At 43.6% G+C, this 13,461-nt stretch overlaps 1 protein-coding gene across 1 annotated transcript in view; it reads left to right on the top strand.

The window, feature by feature from the left end:
* The window catches only part of LOC115480532 (centromere protein F-like), a 63,220-nt gene that overhangs the window by 15,882 nt on the left and 33,877 nt on the right, over positions 1-13,461 (top strand). The window contains exons 5-9 of the mRNA XM_030219274.1: positions 8,449-8,537; positions 10,778-11,000; positions 12,301-12,431; positions 12,654-12,779; positions 13,103-13,231. Of these exons, the coding sequence (XP_030075134.1) occupies positions 8,449-8,537; positions 10,778-11,000; positions 12,301-12,431; positions 12,654-12,779; positions 13,103-13,231 (698 nt within the window). The remainder of the gene's footprint in view (positions 1-8,448; positions 8,538-10,777; positions 11,001-12,300; positions 12,432-12,653; positions 12,780-13,102; positions 13,232-13,461) is intronic.

Below are 13,461 nucleotides of genomic sequence, written 5' to 3'. Positions count from 1 at the left end.
AGGACAAAATGACAAGTTGGGGTAGTCTGGATTTCTTGAATAGTGGTTAGGTGCCCTTAGAGATCCTATGTACTTGTCCCAAGTTTTCTTGAATTCTGATACTATTGTCATGTCCACCACGTCCACTGGGAGGCTGTTCCATGAATTCACCACCTTTTCCATAAAGAAAAGAACATCGGTTTTAAAATGTTGTATGGTGAAGCTCCTTTATGTATGATACACATGGGGGCTCATTCTCAAAGCACTTAGATTTAGAAAGTTCCATAGGTTACTATGAGGGGCATTTTCGAAAGAAACGTCTATGTTTGGATTTGGACATCTTTGTAAAACGTCCAGATCTGGGGGCGGGGAAAACCCTATTTTCAAAACAAGATGGACGTCCATCTTTCATTTCGAAAATACCGTCAAAGACGTCCAAATCCAAGGACATCCTTAAATTTGGACGTCTTTGACTTTTGGCGATTTTCGAAACCAAATACGTCCAATCAAAAACGTCCAAATGCAAGCCATTTGGACATGGGAGGAGCCAGCATTTGTGCACTGGTCCCCCTGACATGCTAGGACACCAACCAGGCACCCTAGGGGGCACTGCAGTGGACTTCATAAAATGCTGCCAGGAACACAGCTCCCTTACCTTGTGTGCTGAGCCCCCCCCAAAACCCACTACCCACAACTGTACACCACTACCATAGCCCTTACGGGTGAAGGGAGGCACCTATATGTGGGTACAGTGGGTTTGTGGTGGGCTTTGGAGAGCTTGCTGTTTCCTCCACAAATGTAACAGGTCGGGGGGTATGGGCCTGGGTCCGCCTGTCTGAAGTGCACTGCAGTACCCACTAAAACTGCTCCTGGGACCTTCATGCGCCGTCATGGACCTGAGTATGACATCTGAGGCTGGCACAAAATATTTTTAAAGATGTTTTTTTGAGGGTGGGAGGGGGTTAGTGACCAGTGGGGGAGTAACGGGAGGTCATCCCCGATTCCTTCCGGTGGTCATCTGGTCATTTTGAGCACCTTTTTCTGCCTTATTCGTAAAAAAAACACGTCCGGGTGAAAATGTCCAAGTGTTCGTCATGGACATCTTTGCTTTTTTTGATTATGGGTCATAGACGTCCAAGTGTTAGGCATGCCCAAGCCCCGCCTTTGCTAGCCTTTTCTCATGCTCCCTTGAAATTTGGACATCCTTGCTATGGACTGCAGTTGGAGACGTCCAAAATCGGGTTTCGATTATACGGATTTGGACGTCTCTGGGAGATGGACGTCCATCTTCCGATTTATGTCGAAAGATGAACGTCCTCTTTCGAAAATGAGCCTGTATGTAACTTTGTAAGTGCTTTGAAAATACGCCTCATGGTAAGTTTAGCTCCTGCTTATATAAGACTAAAAAACTGCGGAACTGATTTTTGTTCCATTTTCCAACACCAAATGGAGTAGGTTATAAACAGTTATTTGAATGTCTTTCTCTTCTCAGGTAGCCACGTTTCGGAACACTTCTCATCTATATTAGAGAAACTGGAAATTATGGAGCTCATTTTCAAAGCACATAGACTTATAAAGTTACAATACAATGCAATACAATAAAATTTATATTCTGCTATGTACCCAACAAGGATCAATGCGGATTGCAATCTAAATAAAACTAGACCATCACTAGAAAAAGTATAAAAAATATACAGTTATAGTATAAACCACCAAATTATGTCAGTACATTAAAAAAAAAGTATAAACTACATTAAGTAAATAAAAACTAAATGTGCCTGTAATCGTTCAGAAAATCTTAAATAAGAATCTAGTAATCTCAGCTCCAATGGAAGAGAGTTCCAGCATTGTACTGAACAATATACAAATCTAGAATTATGTTAAGTCTTATATTTCACATTTTTCACAGATGGAAATTGCAACAAACAATGGTTCTCAGATCTAAGGGAACGAACTGATGTTCCCACAGCGAATAAGTCCATTAAATATTCTGGGACAAACCCATAAAGCAATTTATGAATAAGAACACAAAGCTTGAATTTACACCATGCTTCAATAGGAAGCCAATGAAGGGATCTCAATAGAGGGGTAACATGATTGGTTATGTCTTCCACAAATCAGTTTTGCAGCCGCATTCTGCAAAATTTGCAAACATTTTAAAGATGATTGGGAACATCTCTATATGTAAAAGGCACCACCAACGTTCTAAATGAAGCCTCCAGCTGGAAGTGTGAAGGGGGAGAGATATCCGGTTTCCCCATGAGTGTCTGCCCCACCCTCGCTCTCTCTGTAACACAAACAGTGAAGGAAAACACAGCAAAGCACGAAATCAAATCGCTCTCTTTGTAACAGTGAAGGACTCAGAGGGGGGAGGGGAGAGAGGGCAGAAGCCCTCACTATCTCTGTAACATAAACACAGCACAGCAGCAGGAAACAACACTGAAGGACTCAACTCCGAGGGGGGAGGAGACAGAGAGGACAGACAGCACTGGGGAAGGGAGAGAGGGCAGAGGGCAGGGACACACACACTCCCACATGCACACAGAAGAAAACCTTGCTAGCCCCCCATTTCATTTGCATCAGAAACGGGGCTTTTTTACTAGTCTAGTATAAAGCACATTACAGTAATTAAGCTTTGTAAGTCTGTGTGCTTTGAAAATGAGTCTGCATGTTTAGAAGAAGGTGAAGACTTTCTGTTTAATAAGTTGTTTTTTTTTTTTACTAGGGATCACAGAAGTGTCTTAAAATTATTACATAAACCTTAAAACTCAATTATGTTAGGATTGAATATTGTAATTCACTTTTTTTTGTATAACCAAACGTCACATAGAGCAGAAAAAAGAGAAAAACAACACATCACGACATATCATCAAGCTTAATTCATTATAGGACATTATAGGAGCACTAACAGTAACTTGCCCCTGTTTCCAGGAATCTGTCCAAACCCCCTTTAAACTCTGTAAGGCCAGCTGCTGTCACTACTTTATCCGGCAACAAGTTCCATAGTCCAACTACACACTGAGTAAAGAAAAACTTTCTCCTGTTTGTTTTAAATCTACCATATTCTAGCTTCATCTTGTGTCCCCTGGTTCTATTGTTGTTTGGAAGTGTAAACAAATGCTTCACATCTGTCTGCTCTACTCCGCTCATTATCTTGTAGACTTCTATCATATCACCCCTCAGCTGCCTTTTCTCCAAGCTGAAGAGCCCTAACCTTCTCAGCCTTTCCTCATAGGGAAGTCGTTCCAGCCTTTTTATCATTTTCGTCGCCCTTCTCTGCACCTTCTCCAATTCCTTTATATCTTTTTGAGATGCGGCGACCAGAATTGGACACAATATTTGAGGTGTGGTCGCACCATGGAGCGATACAACAGCATTATAACATCCTCGTGTTTGTTTTCCATCCCTTTCCTAATAATACCCAACATTCTGTGCGCTTCCTTAGCCGCCGCCGCTTTTCTCAGAGGTCTGAGAAACCCCAACTTAGATGCTACATGAGACTGCTTAGTAGGGGACATGTGGACCAGATTTATGACAGAATATGGGTGTCCCCACTCCTCCATCCACCCTGGCGGAGAGAAACGGTGCACCCCCGTAATCCCTTCATAATAAACCTCATGAGCGCAGCTATATTATACAATCAGAGGTCAGGCAAATTCAGACCCCCTAACTCCTTACTATGAACTAATCTTTGGTGCCCTATCCTCACCACCTTACGATGCCAAATAGCATATAAGAGAACGAAAAAACCGTTCATCCCTCTGCAACAACCAAATAGGTGTTGCCTGTAAGGGATGCAAAATCTTAGGGAGCAGAACCATCTTCACCAGGGCTACTCTTCCCTCAATGACAGAGGCAGGTCTTTCCACGTCTCACAAAGGTGCTTTATCTTTGCCAGTGGCTCAAGTACATTTCGTTTCTAAAAAACAGTTGGGTGCGTACTAAGAAACCCCCCCAAATAACGCATTGGACCCCTAGCGGGAGGGATAGACAAACCCGAAAGTTGAGAAACCACAGCATCCCCTGCCAGGGGCAACAGCTCTGACTTAGTGCAGTTGACACTTAAGCCCGATAAAGCTCCAAAGGATTCCACTATTTCAAGTGCCCTTGTGAGGTCTCTGGGTGCCTGGGATAGATAGAGCAGTATATCATCTGCAAAGAGATTAATGCGAGCCTCCCTGTTCCCCACAACCACACCCTGTATTTTATTGCTACTCTGAATCAATATCTAAGGGTTCAATAGCTAACAAAAAAAGGAGTGGGGATAGAGGGCACCCCTGGTGTGTGCCCCTCTGTAATGAAAAAACCTCCGTAAGGTTCCCGTTGATTAGCAGTTGTGCTTTAGATGAGGTATACAGAGCAGAGACCCACTCAACAAAAGTCCCCCTAAGGCCAAACCTTTGCAATGCCCGAAACAAATATTGCCAGGAGATACTATCAAATGCTTTTTCCATGTCTAACCCCACGATAGCCCCCAGACCCCCCTCCCTCTATGTTCATGAATCACCAATAAAGCCCTAATAAGATTCATGGAGGCATATTGCCTGGGGACAAACCCCACCTGATCTCCATGGACCAAGGTAGGCATTACTCTATTCAATCGGCGAGCAAGAATAGCCGCCATCAGCTTGATATCTTGGTTCAAAAGTGAAATAGGACGATACGAATCCACTTGCATGGCATCCTTCCCTGGTTTCGGTATTAAAACAATGTGAGCCAAATTCTGGTATAATCATACTCCCTCCTGCCCAATCCCATTATACATAGCTCCCAAAGGTTCCAGAATTAAATCTGACAGTATACGGAAATATTCTGGGCCAAACCCATCAGGTCCCGCGGCCTTAGTGAGTTTCAAAGACTTAATACCTATTCTAATTTCCTGTCCACTGATTAGGGGCATTTAAGCTGTTCTTTTGATCATCCGTAAGGGTCGGTACCTCAATGTCCTGAAAAAAAAGCCTCACAATCGTCCTGGCTAAAGTCCTTTGCCTGATATAAAGAGCCATAGAACTTTACAAATTGATCCCGAATCTGTGCCTCTGATGTATATACCCGTCCACTATTATCCTTTATAGCGGTAATAACCTGCCACTTTCATGACGGTCTCACTAAATTAGCCAACAATTTCCCCGCTTTACTACCCCACTTAATTTAAATTTCTGAAAGTAAGTATCTCGTTCTGCCCTCTGTTCCAGAAGTGTGTCAACTCTCCTCCTGATCTGCACCAGCTGACTTTTAACCTCAGCACTAATTTAAAGCACATGTTGCCTGCGAATCTGCTGGTATTCCTTTGAAAGACTCGGAAGCTCAGCCTCTCTCCTCTTTCTCTGAGATGATGTATATGCTATTATATGACCTCTCACCACTGCCTTGGACACTTCCCAGTAAGTAACTGGTCTAACGTCTGACCCAACGTGATATTCCATCCATTTCTATCTCAGATAAACGTGAAAGGCCTTATCATTATATAAGGATGGAGAAAATTTCCACACCCTGTCTCCTATATTTTCAGTAAAGGACATGGTGACTGTAACTGCAGAGTGGTCAGAAAAAACATCCAGAATTTTAGCCTCCATTGCTTGTGAGAATAAAGGCTGAGCCAGTAGTAAATAATCTAACCTTGTGTATATATTATGAGGGTGCGAAAAGAATGTGAACTCCCTGTCATGAGGGTGAAAAATCCTCCACGCATCAATCACTCCCAGCCTGGAAATCAGAAGATTAACTCCCCGTGATTCTGCATACCCCATACGTGGTTTAGGGGGGTTACAATCTACCAATGGATCGGCTATCGTGTTACAGTCCCCCCCCCCCCAACACCAATTGATAGAGTAGGGTGTCACTTTAGCTACTAGTTCCGAAACAAATTTGTGCGAGTAGACATTCGGGCCATAGATATTACACAAAAGAAGAAGACGGCCCCAAAGTTCCCCCAAGAGAATGACAAACCGGCCTTCCCTATCTTGAATAAGTTTGTGTATGTGAAATGGCAATTGCTTATGAATCAGTATAGCCACTCCTCTTTGTCTACTATTGTACGAAGAATATACCACTTCCCCTACCCAGCCCTGTTTCAACTTCCGATGTTCCGTGTGGGATAGATGGGTTTCCTGTAAAAACGCTATATCAGCCCCCTCCTTTTTTAGCCAGAACAAAAGCTTAGTCCTCTTAATGGGTGAATGTATGCCATCAACATTAAGAGACAGTATTTATAAATTCCTGCTCATATAACCAGAAATGACCAAATGTTTAATGAATAACTGGGTCTCCCAGGTCTTCAAGCACAGCTCTAAGTGAAGCGACCACCTGATAAATAACGAAGAATACACACTGTCCTCCAGATTCTGCCCATCTTGAAACCCTGCCCATTGCCCAAACACTCCGAACCATCCTCTCCCCTCCCCTTCCAAAACCCTGCCCCCCCACCACATACACACCCACACACACTGCACCCACTCCCCCACCACTCTGCTCAAAACCCTCCCCGTCCCCCATGACCTTCTACATCCTTCTCCTACTAGAAAAACCCAGCCATAGAGCCCCCCCTCCAACCCCACCTTCCCTACATATCCTATTTATCAAGATCCCTAAACCAGTTTCAGAGAGAAGAGAAAAACAATAGAAATGTTTAACAGAAACTACAAAATTTTCATTTAACTCACAGAACTTGTGGGAAGGGAAGACATTTCAGAACAAAAACTCCCAAAAAACAGCCCTCCCTGCTTCCCTCCAGAACCTCCTCTCGTTACTACTTAATCAACTCAGTTGAAAAATCCCCTGTCCACAAATGTGAATCCCTCATCACACCGACGTTCGGGGTAATAATTACATGAAGTAAATCCACTTTGATATCGGGACTGATGCCCCTACCCAAGTCTTAGCCGCTGTCCGCACCGATTTCAGTTTAGGGGACCTCCCTCATCCGATCCTCTTGGCCAATTTTATTGCGCTGCCCCAGAAAGGCTTTAGCTTCCTCAACATCTTGGACAATCAACAATTTTCCCCCTTGCCAGATGCGTAGTTTCGCAGGATATAATAAGGCAAATCGCACCCCCTTTCTGTGGAGCACTGTACATGTGGGTGCCATAGCTCGTCTCTGCCCAGCTACATTCGCAGAGTAATCATTAAATAAAAGCAAACGCTGTCCCTCGTATTTCAAACTCTCCTTGGCCCTGAACGCCTTTAGCACTCTTTCTTTCGCTCTCCAGTTAATGAAGTGAGCAATGGCTGTTCTGGGCTTGGTATTTGGTTCACCTTTAGCTCCAACTCGGTGAGCACGATCACAGCAAAAAACGCTCCGACCCTTCTCCAGACCCAGATTATCTGGCAACCATGATTCAAAAAACTGGTATAAATTCGCATCCGATATTGATTCTGGAAGGCTGACCACTTTTAGATTGTTTCTCCTACTCCGGTTTTCCTTCTCTTCAATGCGGTCCTGTAACTCTCCTGCCGCCTTCTTCAACACAGCTATTTGAGACGCCATGGCGCGTGCCTCATCCTCTCCTGCTGACACCTGCTGCTCCACGTCTGTAAGCCTTCGCGAATGAGTATCAAACTTTTCATTAATCTCATCCACTGCCAATTGAAGTTTATTCAGGCGATCTTCCAGCGCTGCCGATACTGATTTAGAAATCTCTTGCGCCCATTCAGCTGTCTGCAACAGAATCGGGGTTTGACTCTCCATTTGCTGAGGCTCCGCCATCTTGCCAGGGCTTATCTGCTGCGGGGTCCTCAATTTCCTTTGGGCCCTGGTGGGCATACCGCAATCCTCTGACCCTTTAAACTTCACAATATGGTCCTGAAGGATAGGTAAAAGTTTATCTTATATTAGTTGATGCCTAAATCCCAGGGATTTTGATTTTAAAAGCAGATTTCTGCGGGTATTGGAGGAGCTGCTCTCTCTCCAGCTGCCTCTTAAGTAGCAGGCATCACGTGACCCCTTCACTTTTTTTTTACTTTATTTTTATTTATGAAATGCAAAACATCAAACCCCATCGCACATGAATGTTTAGAAGTTTGCTTATAAAAAAATTTCCATTCCCACCCCAAAATAGGAACAAAACCACAGAGAACATTCCGAGGATACCCAGTAGAGATAGAAATGAGAAGTAATTAAAATATAGAATTCAACTTTTAACCTTAACCAGTGCTCAAGGTAACTAAGAAAGTCAACACTAATGTAAAGTCATCAAAAGATATTGTGATTCCTAATAATGTTTAGTCTCTTCTATGTAATCGACATTGAACTTTTACAGGTATTTTTGTGGAATATAAGAGATCATTTTTGTTGTATTGTCTGTGTGAGAAAGGCTCTGGCTTGTGGGTTCTCAGTCTGGAGTCAGCCTTTCAGTTCTGTGTCCTGTTGATTCTTCTTTGAGACTCTTGGGTATTGTTTGTGGGTCGGATACACCAGATTGCATCTTTGTTCATGTTTACATAGTGCACTGCTTTCTGTATTATTGTCAGATTTATATTCAGACATGGCCAAGCAATCTTTCAGCACAAACCAGGGCCAGAAGCAGATCAGTATGATGCTTCCAGCATTCTCCACTGGAGTAAGTATAGTCCACCTCTCACATTTTATTTTTTTTACTTTGTATCTTTTCTCACATGGAACTTTCAGGATCTCTCTGGCAGGGTCCTCTTTCAGATTTTCATTACACAGCTTTATGGGGGATCCAAATATCAGAATTTTCTTTTCCATTACGTAGCTTCCCACTATTCCAGAACCTGTGGGATAGTTGTATCCATGAACCAGCAGGTGGAGATAGAGAACTGAAAACTGAGCTGGGACATATCTCTCAGCATCCAGTCCTGCTCCTCAGTATTTTCTATCTCCAGCAGGTGGATGGACACACTTTTCAGCCTCTGGTACTGAGTGCTTTGCTCCTGGTCCAGTTGGTCAACTGGTCCCCAGTTGAGCTTTGCAGGTGAGTCATATCTGGAAGTCTTCAGATCCCTATCTCTGGTGCCCTGTGAATTTACTTCTTCCCTCCCTTCACCTCTCCCCTCTTTCCTGTGGAGCTCTCCTTTTCCAGCACAACCTTAAAAAAAAAAAAAAGAAAGGAGAAGGAAAGAGGTTTGATGGAGAGCATGGGACAGAATAACAATCATGAGCCTTTCTTATTTGTGGTAAGATTTATGGAGACTATGAGCATGGGGAGAGCAGCCAGTAGTGGTAAGCCTGACTAAAGTTTGACTCTGAACCACTTGGAGGACTGCAAGTTCTACTTGGTGCAAGGAAGGGATTCTGACTCACTGCTTGGGACACGTTGTGTTGCACTTGTGACAGTCGGGGTGAATGGTGACTCCCATGAAGGCAGTTAAGTGGTGTTTCTACTGTGGGACCCACTGGTAGGCGTTGGGGCATTGCAGTGTGCGCTTTGGTCTGTTTCAGAGGCCGAATATAGAAGATGTCTCTTATGGCTCACCTGGATAACATTCTATTCTTCTGGGTAGCGGGTCGCTTGTGGCCTCCCTTTTGTATGCCATGTCCAGAATGGAACCTTAATTTATTCTTTTAGGCTCTTTAGAAGCCTCCTTTTGAGCCACTCTGGAAGGCCTCCTTGAAAAATCTTACGTTAAAGACAGCATTGTTGGTGGCTGTTGTGTCTGCACGTATGGTTTTGAAGCTTCAGGCTGTCTCTTCTTGGTATCCCTTTCTTCGCTTTTTGGAGGCAGGGGTCTCCCTGTGCATGGTTTCTTCCTTTCTTCTGAAAGTGGTATCAGCAATTCATTTCAACCAATCTGTGGAGCTTCTGTCCTTTCCTTTCACAGATAGGACAAAGAGGCTCAGTATCCTTCCTTGAAGCTTCTCAATGTGCATAGATACCTAGAAGTGACAAATGAGCTTTGCAAATCAGACAGACTATTTGTATTTTTTGGTATACGGAGGCTTGGCTTGACTTATGGCTTCCAAGCCCACAATTGCTAGACGGCTGAAGCATCAGCTTATTTACTTATGGGGAAGCAGGCTCTTCAGGCCTTGCAGGCTTATTCTAGTGACATCCTAGGCAGAGACTACCTTACTGTCTCTGGTGGATATTTACAAGGCAGTGATGTGGTAGGTACTGCATACCTTTGCCAAGCACTACAGGGTAGACGTTGTAGCGTGCGTGGTTTTGGGCTTCGGCCCTCAGAATGGCGACACCATGATCCCTCTACGATTGCTTTTGAACATCCCACAGGTCTAGAATAGTGGGAAGCTATGTAATAGATGGAGAAATTAGGTCTTACTGATCATTTTCTTTCCATTAATTCCAGAGGCCCATCCGAGGTTTCTGAGATGTTTAGTTGGTGCGAAATAATGTGTCAAATAATGACTGTCGCCTTGCATGGTGCTTCCTGCATATCTCTTGTTTTCTACAAGTTGTCCAGAGATGAGAGAGGTCCACACTTTTGCTCGTCTGATTAGTGTTAGGTTAGCAAGTTGTTTAAGGCTGTTGTGTTTATTCTGAGTTTCTCCTTACTGCTTGTTTACCTAAATACTGAGGAGCTGGACTAGATGCCAAGAGAGATATGTCTCAGTTCAATTTTCAGTTCTCTGTCTCCACCTGGACTCAACTATTCTACAGGTTCTGGAATAGTGGGAAGGACTAATGGAAAGAAAATTATCAGGTAAGACCTAACTTATCCTTTTTTGTCCCTGTTGAAGGACCTCTTGCTAGCTATCCTGTGTTATGAATCATCAGGGTAGGATAATCTCTGGAAGTCAAATGACTTTGAAACCCAGTAGTAGGTATCAGAATGCATTTTGCAGATTATCTGAATAACGGCGTCTTCCTTTTTTCCACAGCAAAAGCTGCCATGCAGCAGCAGCCATGGCCACAGAGAGCCCACCGCTTTTCCACAGCAAGAAGAAGCTGTGTCCATTCAGTACCCCTCATCACCATTACCCTGGGTACAAGACACACCTGCTAAATTTAATGCAGAGCTTCAGCAGCACAGCAATGTGTACAGAGCCTCAGAGAACAGGAAAGTGGTGAGCCCAGAGGAGCAGCTAAAGCAAGCTAATAAAGGTATGAGCAGTAGATTCCACAGGGGAGCTGGTGATGCTGATAATCTTACTGAGGGCAATTTCTGTACTGCGCACATAACTGCAAAGTCCAAGTGTCCTTTTCTGAACTTGACTCTGATTTTCAAAGGAAATGCATTTGTATTTTTCACTCTGAAAATTGCTGAGGGAAAATACCAGCTGAGACTTACATCTCCTTTTTTCTGTCATCCCTTTTTCCGACCAAAGCAACACGTACGCTTTTGAAAATACAAACTTGTGTGCCTTATTACACTCCTTACCTTGCCCAATGTTCCCATATTTGTTCCCACATATGGGAACATTGAGCACTAATGGGTTAATCCCATTCTTGGGAGCTCCTCCCTGAATTGTGGGTACGACTATAACACTTGGGCTTTCACCCACACATAGGGTGAGACATTTCTAAATGTTCCATTTCTGAGGGTAAAAAGCTGTTTTTTCTACTGGAATGGTTTTGAAAATTGCTTCCATTGAATGTATACCCACTGCTTGCCCCTTCCCCAGCAGGAAAGGGAGTCTAAGGAGATCTATGGAGCACTTTATACATGTGCTGTAAAAATACCCCCACACGTGTACATGTGCTGCTGCGAGCAGGGCTTTGGAGTCGGTACACCAAACCTTCGACTTTGACACCTGTATTTTTCTGTTGTCCAACCTCCAGCTCCTACTATGGGGCTCATTTTCAAAGCACTTAGACTTACAAAGTTCCATGGTAACATATAGAACTTTGTAAGTCTAAGTGTTTTGAAAATACGCCTCTATGTATCATAAATATAAGAGAAATTTGATTAATTACAGAAACGTCAGGTATTACTTTATGTACAAAATTAGGGCTAACAGACCATAAAATATATTTATCTAACTGTTTGAAGTCTGAGCAAATAGCCTGAACCAGTAAAAAAATGTTGTCAAATGAAAATATGCAATACATTGTTACACACGTAATATTTTTAATAAATGTTTGAAGAATTTGCCCTCAGAAAATGAATCACCTCAGTCAGATTTTCCAGTATTTTAGATCCAGAACAAAAAAAATATATGGTCAATTTATCATTTTTAACTTATACCTTATAATGCTGTAAGTTTTATTTTGAAGCTGAAATCAGAATTGGTACATGTTTACCGACACCACCTAAAATTGCTTCTGATTCTTACTCTCCAACTCTGATTCCACAGCTCTGGCTGTGAGTGTTATAGACATTTCATTCAACAATTGCCCTGTCCTCTTGTCCACAGCGACTTGTGGCTGTGTTGTGAGTTTGTACCTTCTGCTCTGCCTGTAGTGCTAAAGTGGACCTTGGCTGTATTGGAGAACTGGGTGCAGGTGCAGGACAAAGGAAGCCAGGCCTTTTGCAGAAGATCTAAGGACTTCCAGATGCAGCTGGAGAAGACCCAAGGAAAGCTGGCAGCTCAGGTACAGAATCTGACAAAGTGTCAGGATATGCTGGCTCTTAAGAAGGCAGGACTGGAACAAGCAGACACGAAGGTGGGGGCTGAGTAAGGAAGCTGGTGGGGCTTTATTGTGCTGCTTGATTCTGTAGTGTGTAATCTGCTGCCCCCTAGAGAGAGAGAGAAAAGGAGATACTGCTGATTTTATGTGAATTAGAGGGGTGATAATCTCCCTCTTTTCCTGCAGGGTGCCTGTGAGGAGCACAGGATTCAGCAGCTGATAAAGGAGTTGCAGTGTCTGAGGCAGAATGCAGAAATATCACAGTGCAACATGGAACAGAGATTGAACATGAAAGAAAAGCAACTTGAACAGGTCCAGGAAATGCTGCAACACCTTCTCTCCTCTTAGCCGTACTCCTTCTGATGAGGTGTCACGCCTCCCCCTCCCCACCTCCTTACCAGGTGGAGCCTTCCTCTTTTGCTTGCAACTCAGAGCCCCCCCAACTTTCTTGGTAGTACAGGAAAACATCCTCTCCCCCACTCTGGCTATAGGAAAATTGGGTCTGATGTATTTAATTTTTCTCAATGTTAATGAGAAAACATTTGGATCTGGCCTATTGTGTTACTCTGATAAATGCAGTATATTTCCAATCTTCTTTGACATTTGTTGATGTCTTATTTTATTTGTCACTTCAGGAGGCGTTCGAGCACCAGAGGCTGTGTCAGGCTCTGGAGCGGCAGCACCAACAGGAATGTAGCCAGTTGAGACAGGAGCTCCAGCAAGCCAGGAGTGAAGCTTGCCTGCTACAGGCACAGCTAGTTACGGTACGGTACGGACTACAGGCGAAAAGAGCAGAAGGAGTTTGGGGGGGGGGGGTCTCGCTGACTGGTCCCTCGGGTCTTCTCTTTCATGCAAGCTGCATTATTGCCTCTGGCTTAGCTATTCATATATATAGACCTGGGAGCAATTATGTATATTTTTCTTAACACCTCAGACACAGTAAACACTGCTACTGGCTGACTGGAGGGACCCAGAACACTTGGGTTCATTTTCA

Source organism: Microcaecilia unicolor, chromosome 11 (assembly GCF_901765095.1).
Source record: "Microcaecilia unicolor chromosome 11, aMicUni1.1, whole genome shotgun sequence".
Classification (NCBI taxonomy): Eukaryota; Metazoa; Chordata; class Amphibia; order Gymnophiona; family Siphonopidae; genus Microcaecilia; species Microcaecilia unicolor.
Note: the sequence above shows the minus strand (reverse complement) of the source record. Positions and strands in the feature narration are given on the sequence as shown.